Genomic DNA, 25598 nt, shown 5'->3' on the forward strand with positions numbered 1-25598 from the left:
GAGACGTCTTCGGACAGCGCTGGCTCTTTGGCTTTGAAACGGAGATGAGCACCACCCCCTAGAGTCGGGAACGAGTAGCACACATGTGCGAGGGGAACCTTTTCCATTACCTTTATAGATAATTTGATTCAATAAGATAGTGCTTAATTTTTTTTTTATGAGAAGCATCCTGGTTATCACAGCGGCTTTCAATATGATCCATTTTTAAAGTCAAGACTGGGGGTTGTGATTCTGTCATGGTTTTACTCAGGGGTGAAATCTACTTACCTTCCTTACCGGTTCGGAAGTGCGTGCTCACATGCGCACTTGGACCCCCTGCACATGGGCAAAGCCTTCTGTGCATGCGCAGAGGTCAAAAACAGATTACTTCCTGGTTAAAACCAAGAAGTAACGACATCCAGAGAGGTGGGCAGAGCCTCAAGCTGCCACAACTACAAGTTCTCCGAACCAGTCCGAACCGGTAGCATTTCACCCCTGGTTTTACTCCTATTACTCAAATAGTAGCATACCTAAGGGCAGTAATCCTGGGGGGGCCACTTCAGTATCAAAGTTTGAATTGGACTAGAAGACTTCCAACTCTGTTACTCTATTATTCTATTATTTAACGTCTTAGTATGTCTGCTGGGAGCAGCAGGAATTGTACAGGGCTGGGTCAAAACTTTATGTCGATGACGTTAAGCTAGATTTCTCTTTTTATCTTCATCCAGAGTGCCCGTTTCCCTGATTGGCACCATCTGATACTAGATTGCAATCTAAATGAAATCTAACCAATTAAAATTTAATCCAGACATTTGGTGAAGGGAGTTCAGGATCGGAGATCCTGTGTTGTTCCTGAACACTCAGAATAGGGGTGATGGCCAAGAACATTTATGAACATCTGTAGATGATTCCCACCTACACCCTGTCTCTAACGGCTAACTCTTTTCCTTACATTGTTTGCTCCCTATTTAGATTTGTAGGAGACTTCCTCATCGAGGTATCTTTAATTCGCAATGGGTTTAAAATGTGGCAGGAAAACCTCTGTCGGGGGTCTAATGTTAGGAGTAGCTAACAATTAATTTGGCTAGCAAATGCATCAGGAAATCTATATTATTTTCTTTGGGTTCTGATGTATTTGCTGGTTCTATTGTTTAAGGGCTTCCCTTCAAGTTCAGAGCACGGGGATATAATTGAGCAAAAGCAATTCACGGCAGTTTTAAAAAATGGAAAATTAAAGATTGCCACAGAAACAGATTACCAGGCCCTTCTAAAAACTCATTTTTTTTATTATTATTTTTTTAATCTTCCAGCTTCAGCAAAAAGACATAGGAAAGCCCAGTTGCAGCTATGGAAAGTTTGAAACAAAATACTCTGGCTTTATCCTGAATGACCATGAAATTACAAAGCACATCATGTTCCTTTATTAAGACAGAACTACCATCAAGCTGCCTTCTATACAGAAACAAGTTCCTACAGAATATCTTAAACTAAACGCTGGGCATACATCTTGCATATTGCCATTCGTGGTGACATAAGCACATTTGCTTTTTGAAATATTTACTGAAGGAGAAGAGAACTTCAGTGAAATTTTCAGGGTTGGGACATAGTGTTCTTGTACTTATTTACTGACCAAGTGCCCAAAGGCGAGAAAGGAAAAATAGCCTGTCTTTCATTATACAAGCATCTCTCCATGGTTCTGAAAGCCGCCTTGGCTTCCCAGGAATCCATTAAATCCTAAAAAGGGAAGTCATCCACAGAAATCTATTCCCAAAGGCCTTTTATTTCTGATTTCTGAATTGTGGGTGATCTGAGATATTTCAGAGGGAAGACGCGTCCCAGAAAAAAAACAAAAACAAAATTCCAACAGCAAGCTTTCACAGAAAAGCAGCTTATAGGGGGAAAAAATGGCCAAGAGAAATGCAAGAGAATTGTTCCAAATTAGAAGAAGCTTTAGAAACAGAAGGGACATGGTGGCTCAGCGGCTAAGATGCTGAGCTTGCTGATCGAAAGGTCGGCAGTTCAGCGGTTCGAATCCCTAGTGTCAGGTAACGGGGTGAGCTCCCGTTACTTGTCCCAGCTTCTGCCAACCTAGCAGTTCGAATACATGTAAAAAACGCAAGTAGAAAAATAGGGACCTCCTTTGGTGGGAAGGTAACAGCGTTCCATGCACCCTTGGCATTTAGTCATACTGGCCACATGACCACGGAGATGTCTTTGGACAGCGTTGGCTCTTCGGCTTTGAAACGGAGATGAGCCCTGCCCCCTAGAGCCAGGAACGACTAGCACATACGTGCGAGGAGAATCTTTACCTTTACCTTTACCTTTACCTTAGAAACAGAAGCCTCTTTCTCAGGAGGAAATAAGAGGGGGGAAAGCTTCTGTCGATTTGCAAGGTCGATTTCATCACAGCATTAGATAAAATAACTCTGGCTACAATAGTGTGAAGTGTTCAGGTTCCAAAACAATCCCCTTTTTGGTAATACAATACCCAAGGTTGGCAAATACTGCCGTGTGATGAAAAACGACAAATTTTGGAAAGGCTTCCAAGCGCTTCCATCTACTTACCTGGAGAGATGCCAGGTAGAAACTTCCCAGCCAACTGGCATTAGTTCTTAAATTTACAGCTGGCAAACAACGTCCTTAAACATTTCCAGGTTTTCTATATAACTGTTTAATGTCTACCTTTTAATACACCAACCACCTGACTTCAGGCACAATGCTCAACAGCTCTCACCACAGGGCTTTATATGCTCAAAAACCACAGATTTGGCAGAATAAGAATTTGCCAAACCTGTTCATAAGAATACATCTTTTGCTGAGGGCTTCAGGAAGCTTAGACAATGGGCAAACTAAAATCTCTTACCAATAGAATATTTGTAGCTCAGAGCTGAACTGTGGGGTCCTTGATGCTCTCTAAGCTCTCCGAAATCTCTTAATTAAATACTTTTTCTTTTCTTTTCCTGCCAATTTTGATTTGATTTGAGACTTCAAGCCATAAATATCCTTGACCAAATAGGTATCTATTTCTTTCCCCTTCCTCAGTATTTACCGAGGTACAAATAGTTATGTACATTGGCAAGCCAATTGAGCAGTCCTTTTAACACGTATGTCAACACTTTCTTTAGTATGTCAACCTCTTATAGAGATTTTAGTGAGAATTATGCAGTTGGGTCTGACCTGCCAGTCATTAAATTGAAGCTATATTATGAATTCATCTTCTGAGATTTGCTGCACCAGCAAATACAGAATTAAAACTACAGAGCAATTATGGGCATGAGGAATAATTTTTCACATCCCGCAAACAAAGCCACTGAATGAGAGAATAGAAGAACTATAGACAGGTTGGAACACATTTAAGGAAGGAAGGAAGGAAGAAGGAAGCAAATTGAAACCACTGAACATGTTATGCGTTTTGCCCCAACTGCTTTTGGTGCAGTTGTTTCTGAACAATTCAAAGTAAGGAGAATCGGTTTGCAAAGTGAATAGAGAAAGGTATAATATGCATCCATAAAGAAGTCAGGCCTCATCAAAAAAGAGTGAAGCATGGTTTCTCGGAGTTGTATTATGAGGTTGAACTCCTAAATGTTTATTTCCCCCCAAAAAAGCAGTTTTCTTCTAATGCATACTTAGATTAGTAGAGGGTAAGGGAGTCACATAAAAAAATATATATGGGCATGTAAAGTTGAAATGATACACATGCACTCTTCCTTACTGATGGCTGGTGGACCAGAGGATTTTGTATCTCATCTGGAACATGCATGAGGCATCATATAGCAAGTATACCATAGTACTTAGCATTTTGGATGGGGGTCACCAGCTCCCTTTCCTGAGTGGTCTAGTGTTGTTTTTATTTCACAGCTGGGGTGAAATGCTGCATATAAAATACCTTCCAGTGACCCAGGTAATGCTGCAACAGAGCAAGGTCAAAAAGTCAAAATGACAGGCCCTTCACCCCATCCCATGGTCACAGAAAAAAAGAAAACATTTGGGATAATGATGGTTTCCAGAAGTCAAGACAGCATTATAATGAAATTTGCCAAGAACCCTTTTTTGAATCTGTATGTTAAGGTAGCAAATAGGATGTCGGGATCAGCCCGTTATCTTGCTTTTATTCACTGAATTTGAATCAACGATAAAGCTTGCCAGGAAAGTTGAGTTGTTTCCAAGGCAGAATGGGAGATCAGCTAACCAGAAGCAAAAAAAAAAGAGAAAAGGGGTACAATATTTCCCTGCAATCTTTATGGAATATTTTTCTATGAAACCAGATTCAGACGCTTTAAAAGGATTTTCACCCAAAAAGATTTCTTGAAATCTCTTTACACCAGTGGTGGGTTGCCCCCGGTTTGGACCGGTTCGCAAGAACCGGTAGTAAAACCAGCGGGAGGCCCCGCCCACTGCCCCGGATGTCATCATCAGCGAACTGCACATGCGCAGAAGCAAGGCGCGCACACAATCCCGTTGCGAACCGGTAGTAAAGGTAAGTAGAACCCACCCCTGGGTTACACACCTTATTTTGTGGGGAAGACTTTTCATTGCAAACTTTAAAAATAATATTTAGTTAGTTACTGGTTGATCCAGTCTCAGATTAGTTACAGCATTGTAACAGGATTGAACGTATGGGTTCAGTTGTACATTCGTTTAGGATCCAATTAATAAGAAGTAGATTGAGGTCACCAAGAAAAATAATACTGTCTGGGCAGGAGGCTGCCCATGTTAGTAGTGAAGTTAACTTGTTCGCATGTACGACGTCATAATCAGGGGCTCTGTAACATAGTAAGAAGCGAAATGTGGTATGTAAGGACAGCTTGCAGACGATGGAAGAGCGAGTTCCTGTGTATATTTTTTAGATTTAAGGACTTTTTATAGAAGATAGCAATTCCACCTCCTCTACTGATTTCACGATCGGACCGTATAAATATGAATAACTCCGAATTCACACAACCCTGTACAATGCATTAAGAAAAAAAGTAACTTTTAAAAAGTTTCTCCCTTTTTAAAAATTTCTCATTTTTCTTTCTCGTGAAATGCATTTCTCACCCTGTCTTCCTTTATAAGCACCATGTGGTAAATATACTTGTTTAAGGCACGGAGCACATCTAACCTCTTTCCACTGAATCAGGACATTTTTATCCCTGACAATGAATTTACATCTGTGTCTCATAAATAGGCTCCTGCTCTGACCAAAACACATTCTCTTTAGGGAAAATCAAAACTAATTTGTCAACCAGAAGCTAACAATAAAAGTAGAGCTTTGCATTTTACTCAGTAATTGCTAAACTATCAAAAACGTCCTTCTCTCAGGTTCCCGTCTTCCCTGTTGACAAGGGGAGAAGCTATCGGAATGATTTATTGATTTTAATTAGCCAAACCTTTCCCGGTTTGAAAGTAAATTCTTTTTCTGTTGAATGATTGCCACTTTAAGCATTCCATCCATCTCTTACAAGTTACAGTGGAGAGCACACTTATTTTATGGTGGATATTGTAATTTCCTTGTTCAGCAGTGGACAGGTTTTTGAAGCTGTGATGCACATATTAATTCTGTGAGATGTCATAATCTTAAAAAAACAACAACACTTTAGTTGCCTCTGCATATGGCAGCAACATCCGGAAAGATAGAAACAGATGGTTTGATTAAATCAGCCTTGTACTTACCTCTACAGTGCCTGCAGAAACTGAGTATTCAGTATAAAGAAATATGATATAGGTAATACCATATGGCTCAAAAGAGGCTCTGACATAAATTTCATTTCCATAATTCTTTCTCTGATTGTGTTTCTCATCTAAAGCAGGGTGCGACAGTCTGCTCAATTAAGTTGCCTTATTATCTTTTCTTCTTTCTCTAAGATGTTAATTTTGAAGGCTGGATTGTAATACAAAGAGTAATAACTTCCTGTCCAGCCAGCCTCTAGCCCACAATTTTTAGAACAAGTACGAAAAATTAAAACCAAACGACCTTAAATTACCTTCACCAGAATCCACCCCCACCTCCCAAAGAAAAACCACTTAACTGGATTGCAATAATAATAAAAATATTTCGCATGTCTTCACTTAAGAAGACACAACTATATTACCAAAACCATATGCCAAAGACTGGTATTACTTACATTGCCAGATTATAGCAGCTCTAATTTAGCACATATCCATAACACGACTTCTATTTTCTCCTCCAGTCATAATCATGGATTTTAGAGTTTTAGAACGAAGCTATATATCAGTTTCCCATCTTTAGTAAACTCATATTGTCTGCATGTTTGCATCTTTAGGAATGATGGGCAAGAAAATTGTTTCCTGGGTTTATTGATTGTATTTACATCCAAAAGTTTCCTCTGTGAGGTTAAGGTGGCTTGCATGGAAGTCTTTCCTAATTTCCCCACACACACACAACAACTCTGGGAGGTGAGTTAATTTTTTCAGTGTTGGATGCTTCCCAGGTCTCCTATGCTTTGATTAATCCCACAGCAAAATATCACAGGAGCAGCTCTCCCATCAGGCTTTTTCTGATTAGCAAACTACAGCAGCCAGGGGGGTTTTTAGGATGAAAACGACAGAAAACTACACCAGTGCCCATCAGTGTTTCACATGATAATTGGCTTGATTGATTTTATTACATTTTATTTGCTCCTCCAATTATCCAAATGGCTCTAGGTGACACACAACGTATGAAAATTCTCAGACAAGAAGAAAGGAGTTAATAGATAGCAACAACAATAGCCGTCATGTTTATTATTTCGTGAGAAGAGACCAAGAAACAAAAATCTCAGGGTCAGAAAGCTCCTCCACCCAAATTATAAGACTTACAAATCTTTTTTTTTTTTCATCTGGTATCAACCACTTTTTTGAACCTTAACTGATACCGTGTTTCCCCGAAAATAAGACCCTGTCTTATATTTTTTGAACCCCGAAATAAGCGCTTGGCCTTATTTTCAGGTCTTATTATTTTGGGGTGTGTGGAGGAAACCAGAGGAAATGGCGGGGATGGGCTGCGCATGTGTTTAAATATTTTCAGGGAGGGCTTATTTGAGTGCATGCACTCAAAAGCCCGATTGGTCTTATTTTAGGGGAAACAGGGTATATCTGAAATGGCAAGACCACAGATTTCAGATATATCAGTTAAGAAAATAGAGCTTGCCCATTGTCAATTTTAAAAAAGCTGTATGATTTCCTGTTACACCCATAGGAGGATTAGCATTCCTTCTGCCAACAATTCATTCTGCAGGATCCAATCTGGGTCGATGGCACAGAGTGTGAGTGTAACACTCCGCTGGGGAGAAGTTCACTGAGGATGGGCTCCAGCATGACTCCGAAAGCTTTGAAAACTAAACTTCTGGTCCAGTAGTGGGTTGCCCCTGGTTTGGACCGGTTCGCAAGAACCGGTAGTAAAACCAGTGGGAGGCCCAGCCTACCGCCCCAGATGTCATCATCGGTGATCTGCGCACGCACGACTGAAGCGAGCCGGTGGTAAAGGTAAGCAGAACCTGTTCTGGTTCTGGTGACTGACCCACATTGGAATCTGAAACATTATTCTGGGCCTACCAGAAGTTCGGGCCCGTTTCCAGCCTCCAGAGGGCCTCCGGAACCTGGGGAGGCCATTTTCACTCTCCCAGAAGCTTCAGGAAAGCCTCCAGAGCCCAGGGAGGGCAACACCCTCCCGCACCATGGTGCAAGAGGCCAACTAGGCCACGCCTACCATGGCCACGTCCATGCAGCAATTGGGCAGAGAACTCCTGGATAAAATGTTTGAAGCCCACCCCTGGACATATCGCTTTCATTCATGACAATTTACTCTAGTGGACAATTGCTACACCGAACTCGGATTTTGTCAGGATATTTCTAAAACAAGCTTCAAGAAGAAAATAAAGAGTAGTACACTTACTTCAAAGATGAGTGTCTCATTAGTTGGGCCAGCTGCGGACAGCTTCTCTGGATGGCTAAAAGGCCGTTGATAATCAAACATCGTTCCGGCAAAGTAAAATTTTCCAGGCCAGTCGACTGTCCATTCCTTGGTTAGGTAATATTTCTTATTCGAATTGCGGACTGCAAGGTAGCTGTTAGAGATTAGCAATTCTTGGATTTCAATACTGCGAGCTCCTGCAGGAACGGTTACAATGGGATAATAATCTAGAAACAGAAAAAGATCAATTGGTTACGGCTGTGTCTGAAACATTACCAGATTGTTGGGGACAGTATGCTGACTCTGTAAACCACTTAAAGAGGGCTGCAAAGCCCTATGAAGTGGTATGTAAGTCTAAGTGCTATTACTAGTTCAACAGTTGAACCTCTGTAGAGATTCTCAGTCATGCAGGTCATGGTTGTCCCAAAGGTGCTTTTTCAGGAGGCAACTGGACTTTCTTGGGGTTTTTTTTTTCCTTTGGAAGACGTTTCGCTTCTTATCCAGAGGAACAGAGCTGAAGAAGCTTCTTGGATGAGAAATGAAATGTCTTCCAAAGAAAAAACAAGAAAGTCCAGTTGCCTCCTGAAAAAGCTGTTGGTCAACAGTGAAACCCATTTCCCAAAGAACTGGTGAGTTACCCTTTGCTGGATATCTTCTAGAAGAAGTATGGCCAAACAGCATTAGTCAGAGAAGTGTTAAACCGATGCCTTCACTATAGAAGGGACTGCATGGTTAAACAGTTCTCCCAACTTTAGGATCCTATCATTCTAAGACCACCAACTGTACATGCAAAGGGTTTTTTTTTTCCCAGCAAGCATCTACAATACCGTATTTTTCGGACTATAAGATGCACTGGAATATAAGACGTACCAAGATTTTGAAGAAGAAAACAAGAAAAAAATAGGTTTTGGCCTCCACACGTCTGGTTTTTGCCCTTCCTGGCCCCCAGGAGCACTCTGCAGGCCTCCCGAATCCTCTGCGTGTCCCATTTTTTGAAAAACGGGATGCACAGAAGTTTGGGCCTGCAGAGTGCTCCTGGGGGCTGGGGAGGGCAAAAACGTAATGTATGGGGGGTTTGGGAGACCAAAAACGGGATGCGCAGAGAATTTGGGAGGACTGCAGAGTGCTCCTGGTGGCTGGAGAAGGCAAAAACACGATGCGTAGGGGGTTTGGGAGCCCAAAAATGGCTGTATTCGGTGTATAAGACACACCAACATTTCTACCCTCTTTTGGGGGGGGAAGCGTGTCTTATACTCCAAAAAGTACGGTAATAATTGGGGAAACATTTACTTGATCTGCAGGATATCGGGGATGGTAGCTACTACACCAGTCTCCCTCCCAGCTTGGGTTTTCCAAATGAGTATTTGGTGGAAAGCATACAAAGACTGTTACAGTAATGCAAGGTGGGGTGGGGAAACAGTTATGAAAATCACTGACTTAATTACACAGGGAAATTATTTTCTTACTGTTTGTTTTATGCTGGGTTAAATAATGGCCTGAGTAGAATGTACAGGAAGAATTGTCTCCTTTGCAAACTCCACAAGCATCCAAAGCAGCTTTGGATCCAAGGCGATGATCACACCCCACTTGCTGCAACAACAACAACGGAGAATGAGTGGAAGAACACCAGGTAGAAGAAAGCTGTTGCCTGTCTTTCTATCCATCTGTCTGTCCATCCGTTGGGTTCATTCAACATCTAAACAGCCTAAACAGCGGCTGTTTAAAGCTTACCTAATATATGTATGCCCCCAAAACACATATGATATTCTGCAGTGGTGAAATCCAAATTTTTTTACTACCAGTTCTGTGGGCGTGGCTTGGTGGGCGTGGTGTGGCTTGGTAGGCGTGGTAGGCGTGGTATGACTTGGTGAGCGTGGCAGGGGAAAGATACTGCAAAATCTCCATTCCCTCCCCACTCTGGGACCAGCCAGAGGTGGCATTTGCCAGTTCTCTGAACTGCTCAAAATTTCCGCTACCGGTTCTCCGAACTATTCAAAATTTCCGCTACAGGTTCTCCAGAACCTGCTGGATTTCACCCCTGATGTTCTGACTTGGTTCACACAACTTGTTAAGATGTCAGCTGACTTCTATATAAGGTTTATATGCTGATCCTTAAACTACCCAACCTTGTGTTAGATGAGTCTCCTGTGCAGGGCATGCCTATTCTGCTAATCCATCAGAAGCAGCTCTATAAGATGTTCAACAGAGAATTGTTTAATTTAGATGTCAACAACATTTGCCACAGGCACAGGATGATGTTGCAAGCAAAGTAAATATGCTTTACAGCCGAGCTAAACATTTTATACTGAATAGAATGCCGAGTTTCATCTTACTTCACAAACTCCATCAATGCACACATCTTCTTTATACAGTGAGCAGGGGGTCCCATCCTTTACTCGGTTGGACATGGCGAAGAAAAAGTCAAAATCTTCTGCTGTACAATAGAGTTTGCAACGATCTTCCTCTGAAAAGAGACCAAAATGTCCAATACAATATACTGACCTGAAGACTTACTGACCAGACAGCAATACCATGGAAGAAGCAAAAATCCTTATACTATATTCATACTCCTTTGAACTACTTGGTAGTGGTCTGCAATATCTTTTAACATGAGTTGAAATCAGCTTTTCTGATTTCCACTTCCACCAAATCTGCACATTTGATTTATTAATCCCTTCCCAGTTTTGTAACCGAATATCTAGGATCATCTTTTTCAAGATAAGTACTTAGATGAAGATCACTTGTGCAAGGCAGCTGTCTTACAAAGTTGGGCGGTAAGCATGCAATTATCAAGGACAGATCATTTTCTGTCGAGTTGTTCATGGTACAAAATCATCAATGAGTGTCAGCCTGATTTTTAAACATCTTTGTGAAGTGGTGCATATTTTCAAGGTGGCACTTTGGTTTGAAGACTCATGTTTAAACACCTAAAAAGCTGCTTCACCAAACAATATCAAAGAAAATGTTAAGACTCAGATGACGGCAGTTAAGTTGGGAACATGGTTGTTGAGTGGATCTGGCTTCCCCATTGATTTTGTTCATCAGAAGGTCACAAAAAATGATCACATGACCCAAGACACTGCAACCATCATAAATGTAAACCGGTTGCCAAATGTTTGAATTTTGATCACGTGATTGTGGGTATCCTTAACAGCTGGAAACGTGAAGTCATTTTTTTCAGTGCTGTTGTAACATCTAAGGGCCACCAAACTAATTGTTGTAAGACAAGGACTATCTGTATTTTCTTTTTGTTTAAGTGATGGAATCTTACTGCATGTTGTATTGACTGGCTATAATGGCTTTAAATCGACATGTTTAATGAAAAGAAGGACTAGAGGTTACATGGTATTGTATTTGAGGGGCTGCCCCCCAAAAGAGGGGGTCAATCTATTCTCCAAAGCACCTGAGGGCAGGACAGGAAGCAATGGGTGGAAACTAAGCAAGGAGAGAAGCAACCTAGAACAAAGAAGAAATTTCCTGACAGTTAGAACAGTTAGAACAAAGAGCCTGGTGGCACAGCAGACTAATAGCCTGTTATTATCATCCAGCTGCCTGCAATTACTGCTAGTTCGAATCTCGCCAGCCTCAAGGTTGACTCAGCCTTCCATCCTTTCTAAGGTAGGTAAATTGAGGACCCAGTTTGTGGAGGCAATAAGCTGACTTTGTATAAATATACAAAAGGATGAAGGCTATTGCTTAACGCATTGTAAGCTGCCCTGAGTCTCCGGAGAAGGGCGGCATATAAATCAAATTTTTAAAAAAATTAATCAGTGGAATGACTTGCCTCCAGAAGTTGTGAATGTTCCAATACTGGAAGTTTTTAAGAAGAAATTGGACAACCATTTGTCTGAAAAGGTATAGGGCAGTGATGGCTAATCTTTTTGCTGTCACATGTCAAAAGCAGGGGGAGTGCCGGGGGGGTCGCCCATGAGTGTGCCCACACCCATAATTCAATGCCTCCCCCCCCCATGCTCCCCCTGCTTTTGGCACGCAATGGCACAGTGGGCCTGGTAGGCCCGTTTTTTGCCCTCCTCAGGCTCCAAAGGCTTTCTAGGAGCCTGGGGAGGGCGAAAACTGCCTTTCCCACACACACCCAGGAGGCCCTCCGGAGGCCAGAAACAACCCGTTTCCTGACTTCCGGTGGGCCCGGAAGGCCTGAAAATCAGAAGGCTGGCATGCGCATGCGCGCTGGAGCTGAACTAGGGCAATGCTTGCGTACCCACAAATATGTCTCCGCGTGCCGTCTGTGGCATGCATGTCATAGGTTCACCATCACAGGTATAGGGTTTCCTACCTGAGTAAGGGGTTGGACTAGAAAACCTCCAAGGTCTATTCTATTCTATTCTATTCTATTCTATTCTATTCTATTCTATTCTATTCTATTCTATTCTATTCTATTCTATTCTATTCTATTCTATTTCACCAAAATTGATCCTTATTGTATCTGGTTCACCTTCTACTTTGGTGTAGGGTTTCCATTTATAGTACCATCCACGGAAAGGTTTGCTATTATACTCAGCACACTGCTGGGCTCGGAAGTCTGGACTGTTCGATGCACAGAGCTGAATGTTGCAAAGTTGATAAATGCGACTCGAGCCTTGGCAAAACTTGCCACCATGCTGAGGTCTGCAAAGAAAAAAGAAAACCCGTTTGCAATAACAAATATGGAATAAATAATTAACTGCTGGATGCGTTAGCATCATACCAGTTTCTATTATTTAATATAAATATGAAGTTAAAAAGTTTTTTTTAAAAAAACCCAAATCATTTAAATCTATGGTGAGCTGCATGAAATTGCGGGTTTTGTTTCATTTGCCTAAACAATGAATCTAGTATAGTTTAAGTTCAACAAAAAAAAACCCAAGAACAATCTGCTATTTAATACCTGATTGCTTGCTGAATAAAATTGCTGATCAACCAGAAAAATTCGCATTTATCAGGCATGTATACATTGGGCTAATTTATCTTATCTTCTGTGTCCGCGATACAAAGGGACCATTGAACGCATGCAAGCATATGAATCAAATCAAAATTTGCTAAACCAGCCTCAGATCTCTCGATCTCTCCCTTCTTTCCTTTCCTTTCCTTTCCTTCCCTTTCCTTTTAACTTAAAAGTAGCACAAGGTGGGAGGTCTCCATTTGACCAGGGCTTAAATTGAAGTCCAGGCCTGTCATGTCTTCCATCCAAAAATTCCCCAAAGCTGCCTTGCTAGGCAAAACATCATGTCTTTGACCTGTTGTGGAAAAATTAGAGATGGGTTGCTGAGGAGAACTTGTAGCTAAGATTCTTGCAGTTCGGAGAATCCCCAAATCCCACTCCTGGCTGCCCCCGCCCACCCCACCCTGCCCCTCCCAGGAGTCCCCACGCAGCCTGTTTTGGATGCAGGTAAGTGCAGGGCGCGCGGAGGCTTGGCGAGGGTGAAAAATGGGCCTACCAGAAGTTCAGGAAGGCCGGAAACAGCCATTTTCGTCCTCAGAGAGACTTGAGGAAAGCCTCCAGGGCACAAGGAGGGCTAACACACACACACACACCCCGCTGTGGTGCAGGAGATGGCCACGCCCACCCAGCAACTGGGCAGAGAACCCCTTGCTAAAATTTTTGAAGCCACCCTTGGGAAAAATAATAGGGAAAAAAGGACACTCCACCAGGTGTTAGAGAGGTGTGGACTACAGCCTGCTGAAGATGGGATTGCGACCTGATTGGACTCACATGATGGATGTGTGACATGCGGGCTTTTTGAGTTTTGATTTGGGTGGGGAAAACCTAGGGGCCCTTCAGAGTTGGGTTTTGGGTTTTGGGTTTTCCCTAGATGTGCAAATATGACAGTCCTAATAAGTCGATACATGAGGAACCCCCAGGATACAGAGTCTTGATTGCCTTGGGTCTGTTACTTGGATCCCTAACAAAATGATAATAAGGCAAGGGCAGGGGTGAAATCCAGCAGGTTCTGACAGGTTCTGGAGAACTGGTAGTGGAAATTTTGAGTAGTTCGGAGAACCGGAAAATACCACTTCTGGCTGGCCCCAGAGTGGGGTGGGAATGGAGATTTTGCAATATCCTTCCCCTGGAGTTGGGTGGGAATGGAGATTTTGCAGTATCCTTCCCCTGCCATGCCCACCAAGCCACACCACGGCCACTAAGCCCACAGAACCGGTAGTAAAAAAAAATTGGATTTCACTACTGGGCAAGGGCTACCTATATTGAATTTCTACTTGTAACATAAGTGGTTCTAGATTGACCAAAACTGAGTTATGGTTAATGGCTCCGTATCACTGATCATTTATTCAGTAAATAAGAATTGTCCAGATTTTAGAGCTACGTCATTTTTCACCTGCACACAACTCCTAAATATACATGCCATGAAGTTGCCCCTGGGCTAGATTTGGTTGAGTTGATCCAGGATTTCTTTCCTTGTGTAAAATTGCACGGATAGATTATGAAGAAATGTTCAGATCAACACATAATATTTATCTGAGAAATGATGCCTAAATCCTTATATTGTTAGTCATCACTAGAAGTTAAGCCCATTACAAACCAATTGCCATCATCTCACAATATGCTATTCAGTTAAATCCATCATGGGAAGAACTTGCTAACATGTGCAAGTTAGGAACCCAGGTGCCATTTGCACAATCTAAGACTCATCTATTTGCAAAACAAGATGGAACTTGTTGCCCTGGTTTGCAGGAATTTAATGCTATAACACCAATTTGTTGAAGAGAAAATAAACTTTCTTCCTTTTTGCTAAAGAATTTGGGAAAATATGCTCTCCCTTAGACAAGGGATAGGAAACAAAGAATTTCCTTTTTGGATAGAAATTGTGAACTCTTTGGGAGCACAACTCTTTGGGAGCAGTTTTCAACTGAATAGTCCAGTCTTAAACTTCTTGGACAAATGAATAGAATAGAATAGAATAGAATAGAATAGAATAGAATAGAATAGAATAGAATAGAATAGAATAGAACAGAACAGAACAGAACAGAACAGAACAGAACAGAACAGAACAGAATAGAATAGAATAGAATAGAATAGAATTTTTTATTGGCCAAGTGTGATTAGACACACAAGGAATTTGTCTTTGATGCATATGCTCTCAGTGTACATAAAAAGACAAGATACATTTGTCAAGAATCATAAGGTACAACACTTAATGATAGTCATAGGATACAAACAAGCAATCGAATCATACTTAGGAAGCAATCAATATCAATATAAATTGTAATGGTACAAGCAACAAAGTTACAGTCATGCAGTCATAAGTGGGAGGAGATGGATAATAGGAATGATGAGAAGACTAATAGTAATAGTAATGCAGACTAAATGAATAGTTTGACAGTGTTGAGGGAATTATTTGTTTAGCAGAGTGATGGCTTTCGGGGAAAAACTGTCCTTGTGTCTTGTTGTCTTGGTGTGCAGTGCTCTATAGCGTCGTTTTGAGGGTAGGAGTGGAAACCGTTTATGTCCAGGATGCAAGGGGTCTGTAGATATTTTCACAGCCCTCTTTTTGAATCGTGCAGTCTACAGGTCCTCAATAGAAGGCAGGTTGGTAGTAATTGTCTTTTCTGCAGTTCTAATTATCCTCTGACGTCTGTGTCTGTCTTGTTGGGTTGCAGAACCAAACCCGACAGTTATAGAGGTGCAGATGAACCCTAATTGTAGCTAGTATTCAAAGAAGGTTGACTATTTTTCTGTAATAAATCTACTGTATGTCCTAAAAGAAACTATATAGATGAGAAATGTAGAAGAAGGGACAACCAAAGTGACCAGGAGGCTGTAGCAGCATTTAAGGCTGTTTAAATTACAGTGAAGTAAAGTGAAGATTTAGAAGTATTTTATACAGTTACAAAAATAAGAGAAATAGGGCATTCTCTGAATTCTAATGCAACCAGTGCAGAAAGATTCAGGACTGATAAAAGGAAACGTCTCTTAAAATAAGATTAAGATTAAGATGTGAATTCAATGCCTTTAAATGTGGTGTCAGCTACCCATGGGAGAAGAAGGAGAACACACAAGAAGAAGGAGAAAGAGAATCAGAATTGGCTACAAATCTTAATTAGTTTTTGAGGTCTGTCAACTGCCTCCTGAATCATGGCCAGCATATTCTCATTACATATCAATTATAGGAGAAGAGGAGAGAAATAAAAACAGCTGTGAACTTTGCAAACGCACCTGGCTGACCACAGTGGATGAAAATGATAAGCGTGACCTGATGTAGCCTCAGGGCCCTTTGTGTGATTAATTATATATTTCAGGATGCCACAAGGCATGCTAGCTTTTTCAACAACGGATGACACAGTTATTTTTCAGATAATTTATGGAGGGCAGATTTGCTCAGTGATTGTTATCCAGGTGACAGGATGCTACTGAACACAAAGTTCTGCAAGTAATATAAGTGAAAGCCACAGGTTTCCTGTGTTGCTTATGGACTTCCCAAGAACATTTGTTTAACTGGTGGCGCAGCGGACTAATAGCCTGTTATTAACATCCAGCTGCCTGCAATTACTGCAAGTTCAAATCTCCCCAGGCTCAAGGTTGACTCAGCCTTCCATCCTTTCTAAGGTAGGTAAATTGAGGACCCAGATTGTGGGGGCAATAAGCTGACTTTGTATAAATATACAAAATAAAAAATATACAAAAGTATGAAGGCTATTGCTTAACGCACTGTAAGCCGCCCTGAGTCTCCGGAGAAGGGCGGCATATAAATCAAATTAAAAAAAAAAACTGCTGCATGAAATAGGTGGTTGAACTAAACAGAGCTCAGGTAAAATCTAAACATACTGTAAGCCAAGAAATTTCAATCAAAGCCAACGGTAGAAAAAGTACAAATTTAAATGTATACAATATTGCATTAATATTACTTTTAACATGCTACCACTAATATGTTTATTAAAAACGAGTTTTATAAAATGCTATGCTTAGAGAAACGCAGCTACTAAAAGGGATGATTAATTTTTAATAAAATTCTTTGTATTCAGTGTTTGTCTTTGCATGTGTGGTGTATGTATAAAACGTTAATATATATTAAAGAATATGGAATTCTTTAATCTATATATTAAATATTATATGTATATATTCAGATAGATAGATAGATAGATAGATAGATAGATAGATAGATAGATAGATAGATAGATAGATAGATAGATAGATAGATAATGATGGATGGATGGATGGGAGAGAGATGATAGATAGATAGATAGATAGATAGATAGATAGATAGATAGATAGATAGATAGATAGATAGATAGATAGATAGATAATAATGATGGATGGATGGATGGATGGATGGATGGATGGATGGATGGATGGATGGATGGATGGATGGGAGAGAGAGATGATAGATAGATAGATAGATAGATAGATAGATAGATAGATAGATAGATAGATAGATAGACAGACGATAGAGATAGATACATAGATATAGATAGATGATAGATGATAGAAAGACAAGACAGACAGACAGACAGATATTAAAAAAAGAATTCCATTGTCACCTACCAGAATTACAGATAACGAGAGAAACATGAGATCTTTTCATAGCAGGGCCTTACTTGGGATTGTTGCAATGTCTCTCTTGGTACGTGACTCCTCCGCCACAAGTCCGAGAACAGTCTGACCACCTAGACCATGCTGACCACTGGCCATTCACAGGTTTGGGACCATGATCTCCAAATAGTACACACTGGCCCCTTCGACACCACTGAAGGAAAGAGGAATAGAGAAAACATGTTTTGCTAGGATGATGGCTATCAATGAATCAAAACATGGGTTAGAAACAAACCTACCTTTCAGGGGAAGGGAAGGTGAGGGTTGGAATGGGTGGAAAAGACAAGTGATGTGTAATGGAAATTAAGGATGAGGAGAGAAATGGCACAGTAGCAAATTGCAGAGTTTCATTATCTCTACTCATTCCCCATATCAAGGAGGAGGAGGAGGAGGATCTGCTTATCAGCTCTGATTTTAAATATAAATACTTAAGTATGAGCACTTTCACATTACAGATATACATACTGTAAATCATAACATCACAAAGGAGTTCACTACTTCTGTAAGCAAATGGTGGCATCTGACTATAAGCATAACTATGTACATACTAGCTAAAGGTAAAGGTAAAGGTAAAGATTCCCCTGGCAGATATGTGCTAGTCATTCCCGACTCTAGGGGGCGGTACTCATCTCTGTTTCAAAGCTGAAGAGCCAGCGTTGTCCGAAAACGCTTTCGAACTGCTAGGTTAGCAGAAGCTGGGACAAGTAACGGGAGCTCACCCCATTACGCAACACTCAGGATTCGAACCACTGAACTGCCGACCTTTCGATCAACAAGCTCAGTGTCTTAGCCACTGAATCACCACGTCCCCATACATACTAGCTACCAGGGGTGAAATCCAGCAGGTTCTGGAGAATCAGTAGCGGAAATTTTGAGTAGTTCGGAGAACCAGCAAATACCACCTCTGGCTGGCCCCAGAGTGGGGTGGGAATGGAGAGTTTGCAGTATCCTTCCCCTGCGACGCCCACCAAGCCACACCACACCACGCCTACCAAGCCACACCCACAGAACCGATAGTAAAAAAAAATTGAATTTCGCCACTGCTAGCTATGATACTGATGCTGGGACTGCTTGCTTCTGCCCCATCTGATGTGTCTCCCACATTCACCAAGAAGGATCTGGAACCTGGATTTTGATCCTGAGATGCAAACGCATTCCTCAAAAGTATCCCAGACCCATCTAGGACATAGCTTTCTTTTAGATTCCTTGTTCAAAACAAGTAACTACCTACTTCCCCAAAAACATGCATTTCAACCTGGAAGAGGTGTGCATTCTATTGCAGTTTCTTTAACTTACCATGTTTATTCCACACAGTGTCCCTTCTGCAGCAGGCATAAACTTCGTCTCGCAGCGATGGCCAACTTTATGGCACCAGAGTGATTTGCATATATCCTGAGTATATTTTTGTAAGAGAGAGCAAGAGAGAGAGAGAACGCTCTTATCACTTTTAGCTTTCATATTCAAAGTAAACCAGCATTTTCATTCCAAGAGTTTCGTTCTTCTAGAAATAGTATGTTCCATGCAATATATATTATAAAGGGTTTTACTGTTTCTACGCTTTTATTCTTCGGTTTTTCATAGGTTGTAAGGTTATCACTTTTCCAAATGGCTCAGCAGGTGGCAGTACCTAGCTGACCTTGGCTGATTTCGGAAGCTAAACAGGATCAAAACTCATTAACCCTTGGATGAGAGGCTTCCTGAGAAACTCTTTGTTGGCTAGACCAAGAGTTGAGACAAACGTCTGTGATTTTGTTAAGAAAGCTACCCAACTGCCCTGACCAGGAGTCGAGCTGGACTGAATAGATCTTCATCATGACCTTCTTCCAAGTTGTACTTGCAGATCCTCAAAACTGAGCTCTATTCCCATGATTAATAGATGCCATGAATGAATTGGGAAACTGAGGCATTCCTATTCCCCGATCCTCAGCTTCCTCCACAACACAAGGACACACAGTCATTGTATACGCTCTACAATTACAGATTTCTTCCTGTAAGCCCAATCCTTTTTCCTGCAGTTACAGTGGGCCCCTTCGACTTCCAACCCAAAGCAATGCCTTCAAAACAAGCCATGGCTTTGCCCGACCATTTGAAGATTTAGAAACCATGAAGACCCTGGAGCTGCTTGGAACCCCTCCATTCATTCATAAACCTCTTGCTAAGAGCTCATTGTTCTTCTGCGGTGCAAGTTCTAACGTTGTCAGGCCCTGCACGGTTGGCAAGGATGTTTCCCAATACTAATCAGAACTGTTGGAAGTGTAAAATACAGAAGGGGACTTACTACCACATGTGGTGGTCATGCCCCAAAGTCAAAAAATTTTGGAAAACAATTCAAAGTCAGCTGGAAGAAATTACCGCCCAAAAAGTACCCCTCAGACCGGAAACTTACCTATTAGGTATACTGACAAAGGACTATAAAAAAGAGACACAATACTTGATAATACACATCCTAACTGCAGCTAGAATCGTTTTCGCACAAATGTGGAAATTGGAAAACACGCCACCAGAAGAAAAAATAATACAAAAAATTATGGAATGTGCAGAAATGGACAAATTGACCAAAGAAATACAAGGAAAAGAAGATACAGACTTTTACTTAATTTGGCAAGAATGGTACAAATGGCTAGATAAAAAAGACACGAAATAAGAGACTACCACCCAATGATACAAAAATAAGGAAATAAAAGGAAATATCGTTATATAAACATTGATACAAGATGAAAGATAATATATATAGACATATTGATATACAATTACCGAAGTAACTCTACTTTCAAAGTTCAAGTTATGTGACTTGATTTCACTGTATAGTTAGTTTATGTCTAGTTTGTTTTAACGTTTATGTCTATATGTGTATGTTTGTTTACAATAAAAAAAATTTTTTAAAAAAAAAAAGTACCTTCACGAAACTCAAGTTGCAGAGTTTTGCTTTTGCTCCAAACTGCCACTTGCATTGTGTATCAGCATCATAGATCTGTCCTGGGAGTTTATCGGGATACTTGTATTGTCCAGCTTGTTTGGGCTCATCTATCAGACAAGCTGCCTGAGCAGTGCTGTGAAAAAGAGCATCAACCATCTAAAAGCTTTGCTCTTCCACAAAACCTGGTTCCAGATTTGGAAAAAAAAATGCAATTTTCTAGGCTTGGACTTACTTGAGAAACTTGTTAAGGTACTGCCGGCTACACACCGACCATGAAAACACTCCATTGTTGCCTATGAGAGTGGGAGACATGATGTTACCTTCAGCTTTTCGACAAGGGTTTCCTTCTCCGTCGTGAATCATGCCAAAACTGAGCATCCCAGAAAAAAGAGAAAAGAAATCAATTTATTACAGCACCAAGGCCAGATACAATAGAATATTTCATAGTAGAATTGCTGCCTACTTGTAATATATGCGTAACAGAAAGACAAATATAGTCAGCATAAAATAATTAAGAACAGATGTAATAAAATAAGTGGTTTAAAGCACCCTGTTATTAACACAGCTGCCTGCAATTACTGCAGGTTCGAATCTTACCAGGCTCAAGGTTGACTCAGCCTTCCATCCTTTCTAAGGTAGGTTAAATGAGGACTCAGTTTGTGGGGGCAATAAGCTGACTTTGTATAAATATACAAAAGTATGAAGGCTATTGCTTAACGCATTGTAAGCCGCCCTGAGTCTCTGGAGAAGGGCGGCATATAAATCAAATAAAAATAAATAAATAAATAAATAAAATAAAATAAAACAGAAGAAATATAAAACTGTGAGCAGTTTCAAACTCAATAGTACGGTGTATTGTAGGGATGGTAGCACAAAATTGGGAAACTTTGAAGAAGTTAGAACTCACTAGATAAGACAATCTATAACTGGAATAAAAACTTACTATACTTATGATACTAACTGGTCATCATTACTGAGAATTCTGGAAACTGAACTCCGACACATCTGGAGGGTACTATCTTATAGAAGCTTCTCTGGGTGATCTAAGCTCACAATATTTTAAGATCAGAATTCTGCCTGGTGAACTAACTTACTGATTTAAAACACCAGAATGATCTATTAGTTAGGGCCTTTGAAATGGTTGCGGAAAAATGAAGTTCAACCCAACCATTCTTGATATTTCAAAAATAGCGGTGGAGGTAATGCAGGCCATAGTGAAATTCCTTGAAAGAAGAGTGATGCGTGAAACTAAATGAATGCTTCGTTGAAGACTAAGCATTCATTTCTCTTTAAATGCCCCTGTGTTATTTTGCAAAGCCAGTGGTGATTATTGACACAAAACAGCCATCCCGGTGATGGCATCTAGACTTTAGCATTTCTTTTCAGAGAAGATTTGCTTGCCCCATTAATCTTTTGCCATCTAAAGCCATTAACAGGGCAAGACCTTATGGTTGCAAAAGATATTTGGGACAGAGATCAATTGGCTTATGCTCATGTACAGCATTAGATGCTTACTGTTGTTAGTGCAATGCACACATTATTTTAATGCTATTCTATATCTTCTCCTTTCTGCTTTGACAGCCTAAAACTTTGTCAAAGTTTTAGGGATGGAAAAGTTGGAAAGAGGGGAGTAAATGAATGGGCTTTGATTTTTTTAAAAAAAATCATGTGCCTTCTTCTGGTGCTACTGTTGCTATAGATCCGCGATGGTGAACCTATGGCACGCGTGCCACAGGTGGCACGCAGAGCCATCTCTGCGGGCACGCGAGCCGACGCCCAGGTCAGCTCCACCACGCATGCTCGCGCACCTCCCGCCGGCCAGGTGATTTTCGGGTCTCTGCTGGGAGACGCATGTGCATGCATGGGAGGTGGAGGGGCACATGTGTATATGTGGGGGTGGGGGGGTCATGCACGCATCCGTGGGGGGCAGGGGAGCATGGGGGGGTCACAGGTGCATGCATGGGGGGGAAAAGGCCTGCGGGGGGCATTGCATTATGGGTGTCGGCACACACATACGCACTGTCAAGTGCGCAATCGTGCTTTCGGCACCCGAGGGAAAAAAGGTTCGCCCTCACTGCTATAGATCATTGCTTCCCAAACTTAGTTCAGTGACTTAAAAGCAGGGCTGGGCTGCTGAGGGTTTGCAGGGTTTTCGGAGACCCTCTAGCTAAGATTCTGTGCAGTTCAGAGAACCCCCAAATCCCACTCCTGGCTGACCCTATCCACCCTGCCCCTCCCCTCCCAGGAGTCCCCACACGGCCCGTTTTGGATGCAGGTAAGTGCAGGGCATGTGTGGAAGCTCAGGGAGGGTGAAAAACGAGCCTACTGGAAGTTTGGAAAGGCCGGGAATGGGCCCGTTTCTGCCTCCAGAGCCTGGAGAGGCTGTTTTACCCTCCCGGAGGCTCAAGAAAAGCCTCCAGAGCCCGGGAAGGTCAAAAACACCCACCACCACCATGGTGCAGGATGCCGACTAGGCCACCCCCACCATGGCCACGCCCACCGATCACCCAGGGCTTTGTTAAAACATTGTTAAAATGTTTGAAGCCCACCCCTGCTTTAAAAGGGATCTGTGGGGCGCTTAATGCTCTCAAAGCTTGGTGGTTTTCTTGCAGATACTGCTTTACCAAACTAGGTAACATCATCAAAAAAAAACAAAACACCAAGCTCAGAAAATCCCAACAACCCCACAGTTCAACCCTTAATTAATTATTTTCTCTAGCATTGGTTAAATGGGAACCGCCTAGGGAGGAATGCTTGTTTCTTTTATTATTCCTTGGTCCCATGAAAAAGAAGCGGAAAGAGATAGAATGAATCTCTTCCAGGACTGTCCACTGTGATGCTGACCCACCAGAAATGAAAATAAAAAGAGAGGAAATGTTCAATAAAACTGTGCCCCAGCCTCCCTGCCAACAGCTTTTATGACTGAAAAAAAAAAAATGACATCCTCATCCATCGTGCATTATTTGCATATGGAGTAGTGATACCAAAGATAGTGTTTCTTAACTTCATCAACTGTAAGATATTGGGGATTTCAACTCCCCAAATTTCCATGCTGGCTGGAGAATTCTGAGAGTTGAAGTCCAGGCATCTTAAAACGGTTGAGGTTGCGAAACTGATCAAAAGGGAAGGGATGGTGGCCTCGTTCATGGAAATAGAGCACCGTTTCTGCCCTTTCCCAAGAGAATAAACCATTTTAATTATGGAATCTCCATCAATGTTATTCATCCCCACAAGTTGGATAGAGAATTTGGGGATATTACCAATGCTGCCCTCCAGGTTTTTTTCATTTTTAAGCCTTTGGCTTCCATAATTGACATCAACTTCATTGGTGAAGTTCCTTCATAAGGATGTTCTATTAAAACCTATAGGGGACGCGATGGCTCAGTGGCTAAGATGCTGAGCTTGTTGATCGAAAAGTCGGCAGTTCAGTGGTTCGAATCCCTAGCGCCATGTAATGGGGTGAGCTCCCGTTACTTGTCCCAGCTTCTGCCAACCTAGCAGTTCGAAAACATCTAAAAAATGCAAGTAGAAAAATAGGGACCACCTTTGGTGGGAAGGGAACAGTGTTCCGTGAGCCTTTGGCGTTTAGTCATGCCGACCACATGACCACAGAGACGTCTTCGGACAGCACTGGCTCTTCAGCTTAGAAACGGAGATGAGCACCGCCCCATAGAGTTGGGAACGACTAGCACGTATGTGCGAGGGGAACCTTTACCTTTATTAAAACTTATAAGCTTTATTTTTTTTTAAAAAAAAACCTACCTATAATTGTTTCAAACGTTCTCTCCCCTCCATAATTACTATCTGACTGCTAATAGGATCATTAGGCAGCACTTCTAAAGGATTGTCTGCCTCTAGGCAACTGAAGGCCATTGTTGCCAATTTCCCATATTATTCAGCTGGAAAGGCACATGCTTGGACAAACGACAGTGGGGGAATTTCCTAGCAGTTATTGGCAAATGAATGAAGCTCAGTCTTTCCAAGATGCTTTTTTTTTTTTTGGAAGACATTTCATAAATCCTTCCTGTCCGGATATATCAACAATGATATGAAAGAGAAAATTAGGAAAAAGGAGGAAAAGGAGAAGAAAAATCTCAAAAAAGAATGTCATTTACTGTGCAATCATCAAACCGGAAGATTATAATGCAAAATTATCGCATAATTCTTTTTTATTCTCACTGAACTCAGTCTACTATCTATACTGCTGCGGATACAGCTCTACAGAGGAATTATTGAGTCTGTCATTTGCACCTCCATAACTGTCTGGTTTGGCTCTGCAACCCAACAAGGCAGACACAGACTTCAGAGGATAATTAGAACTGCAGAAAAAACAGTTACTACCAACTTGCCTTCCATTGAGGACCTATATACTGCACAAGTCAAAAAGAGGGCTGTGAAAATATCTACAGACCCCTCGCATCCTGGACATAAATTGTTTCAACTCCTACCCTCAAAACAACGCTATGGAGCACTGCACACCAGAACAACTAGACACAAGGACAGTTTTTTCCCGAATGCCATTACTCTGCTTAACAACTAATTCCCTCAACACTGTCAAACTATTCACTAAATCTGCATTACTATTACTATTAATCTTCTCATCGTTCCTATTACCCATCTCCTCCCACTTATGACTGTATGACTGTAACTTTTTGCTGTATCCTTACAATTTATATTGTTTCCTAGTATGATTTGATTGCTTATTTGTATCCTATGACAACACATTAAGTGTTGTACCTTATTATTCATGACTAATGTATCTTTTCTTCTTATGTACACTGAGAGCATATGCACCAAAGACAAATTCCTTGTATGTCCAATCATACTTGGCCAATAAAGAAAAACTACATATAAAAATGTCCCTGCCTCATTGCTAAGTAGGTCATTCCTTTAACAGCATACAAATTGGATACGTAGAGAAATACATGGCTAAATCTCTGGATAATCCCTGTTTTTTCTGACCTCGCCTCTGGATTAACATCTCTGTTCACTTTCTCTCACCCTGTGATTGTGTCTCATGGTTTTGGCCTGTCAGTTTGTTTTGCCACTTATCTACTGGGTGATCTGATCCAGAGACCAACCAATCCCTGTCATCATAATATTACTCTGAGAAAAGAAGGGTAGAATTATATCACAACAGGATTAACCAATCTGTGCTGATGAAGCAGACTTTTGAAACAGGAAAAAAAAATTTGGTTCTGAGATGAAGGTTGTGGGCATGCCTCAATTGTAATGAGTATGTGTCCCCGCATAGTTCTGCCCCCCTT

At 41.3% G+C, this 25598-nt stretch overlaps 1 protein-coding gene across 3 annotated transcripts in view; it reads right to left on the reverse strand.

The window, feature by feature from the left end:
* ADAMTS18 (ADAM metallopeptidase with thrombospondin type 1 motif 18) overlaps positions 1-25598 on the reverse strand; it is a 106486-nt gene that overhangs the window by 32354 nt on the left and 48534 nt on the right. For all 3 annotated transcript variants that reach the window (XM_087877067.1, XM_087877069.1, XM_087877068.1), the window contains exons 9-16: positions 20564-20701; positions 20311-20464; positions 18711-18806; positions 17420-17568; positions 12324-12496; positions 10204-10334; positions 9337-9460; positions 7853-8097 (exon numbers count right to left, since the gene is read on the reverse strand). In XM_087877067.1, the coding sequence (XP_087733193.1) occupies positions 7853-8097; positions 9337-9460; positions 10204-10334; positions 12324-12496; positions 17420-17568; positions 18711-18806; positions 20311-20464; positions 20564-20701 (1210 nt within the window). The remainder of the gene's footprint in view (positions 1-7852; positions 8098-9336; positions 9461-10203; positions 10335-12323; positions 12497-17419; positions 17569-18710; positions 18807-20310; positions 20465-20563; positions 20702-25598) is intronic.

Source organism: Pantherophis guttatus, chromosome 11 (assembly GCF_059756535.1).
Source record: "Pantherophis guttatus breed Tessera chromosome 11, ASM5975653v1, whole genome shotgun sequence".
In the NCBI taxonomy this organism is placed as follows: Eukaryota; Metazoa; Chordata; class Lepidosauria; order Squamata; family Colubridae; genus Pantherophis; species Pantherophis guttatus.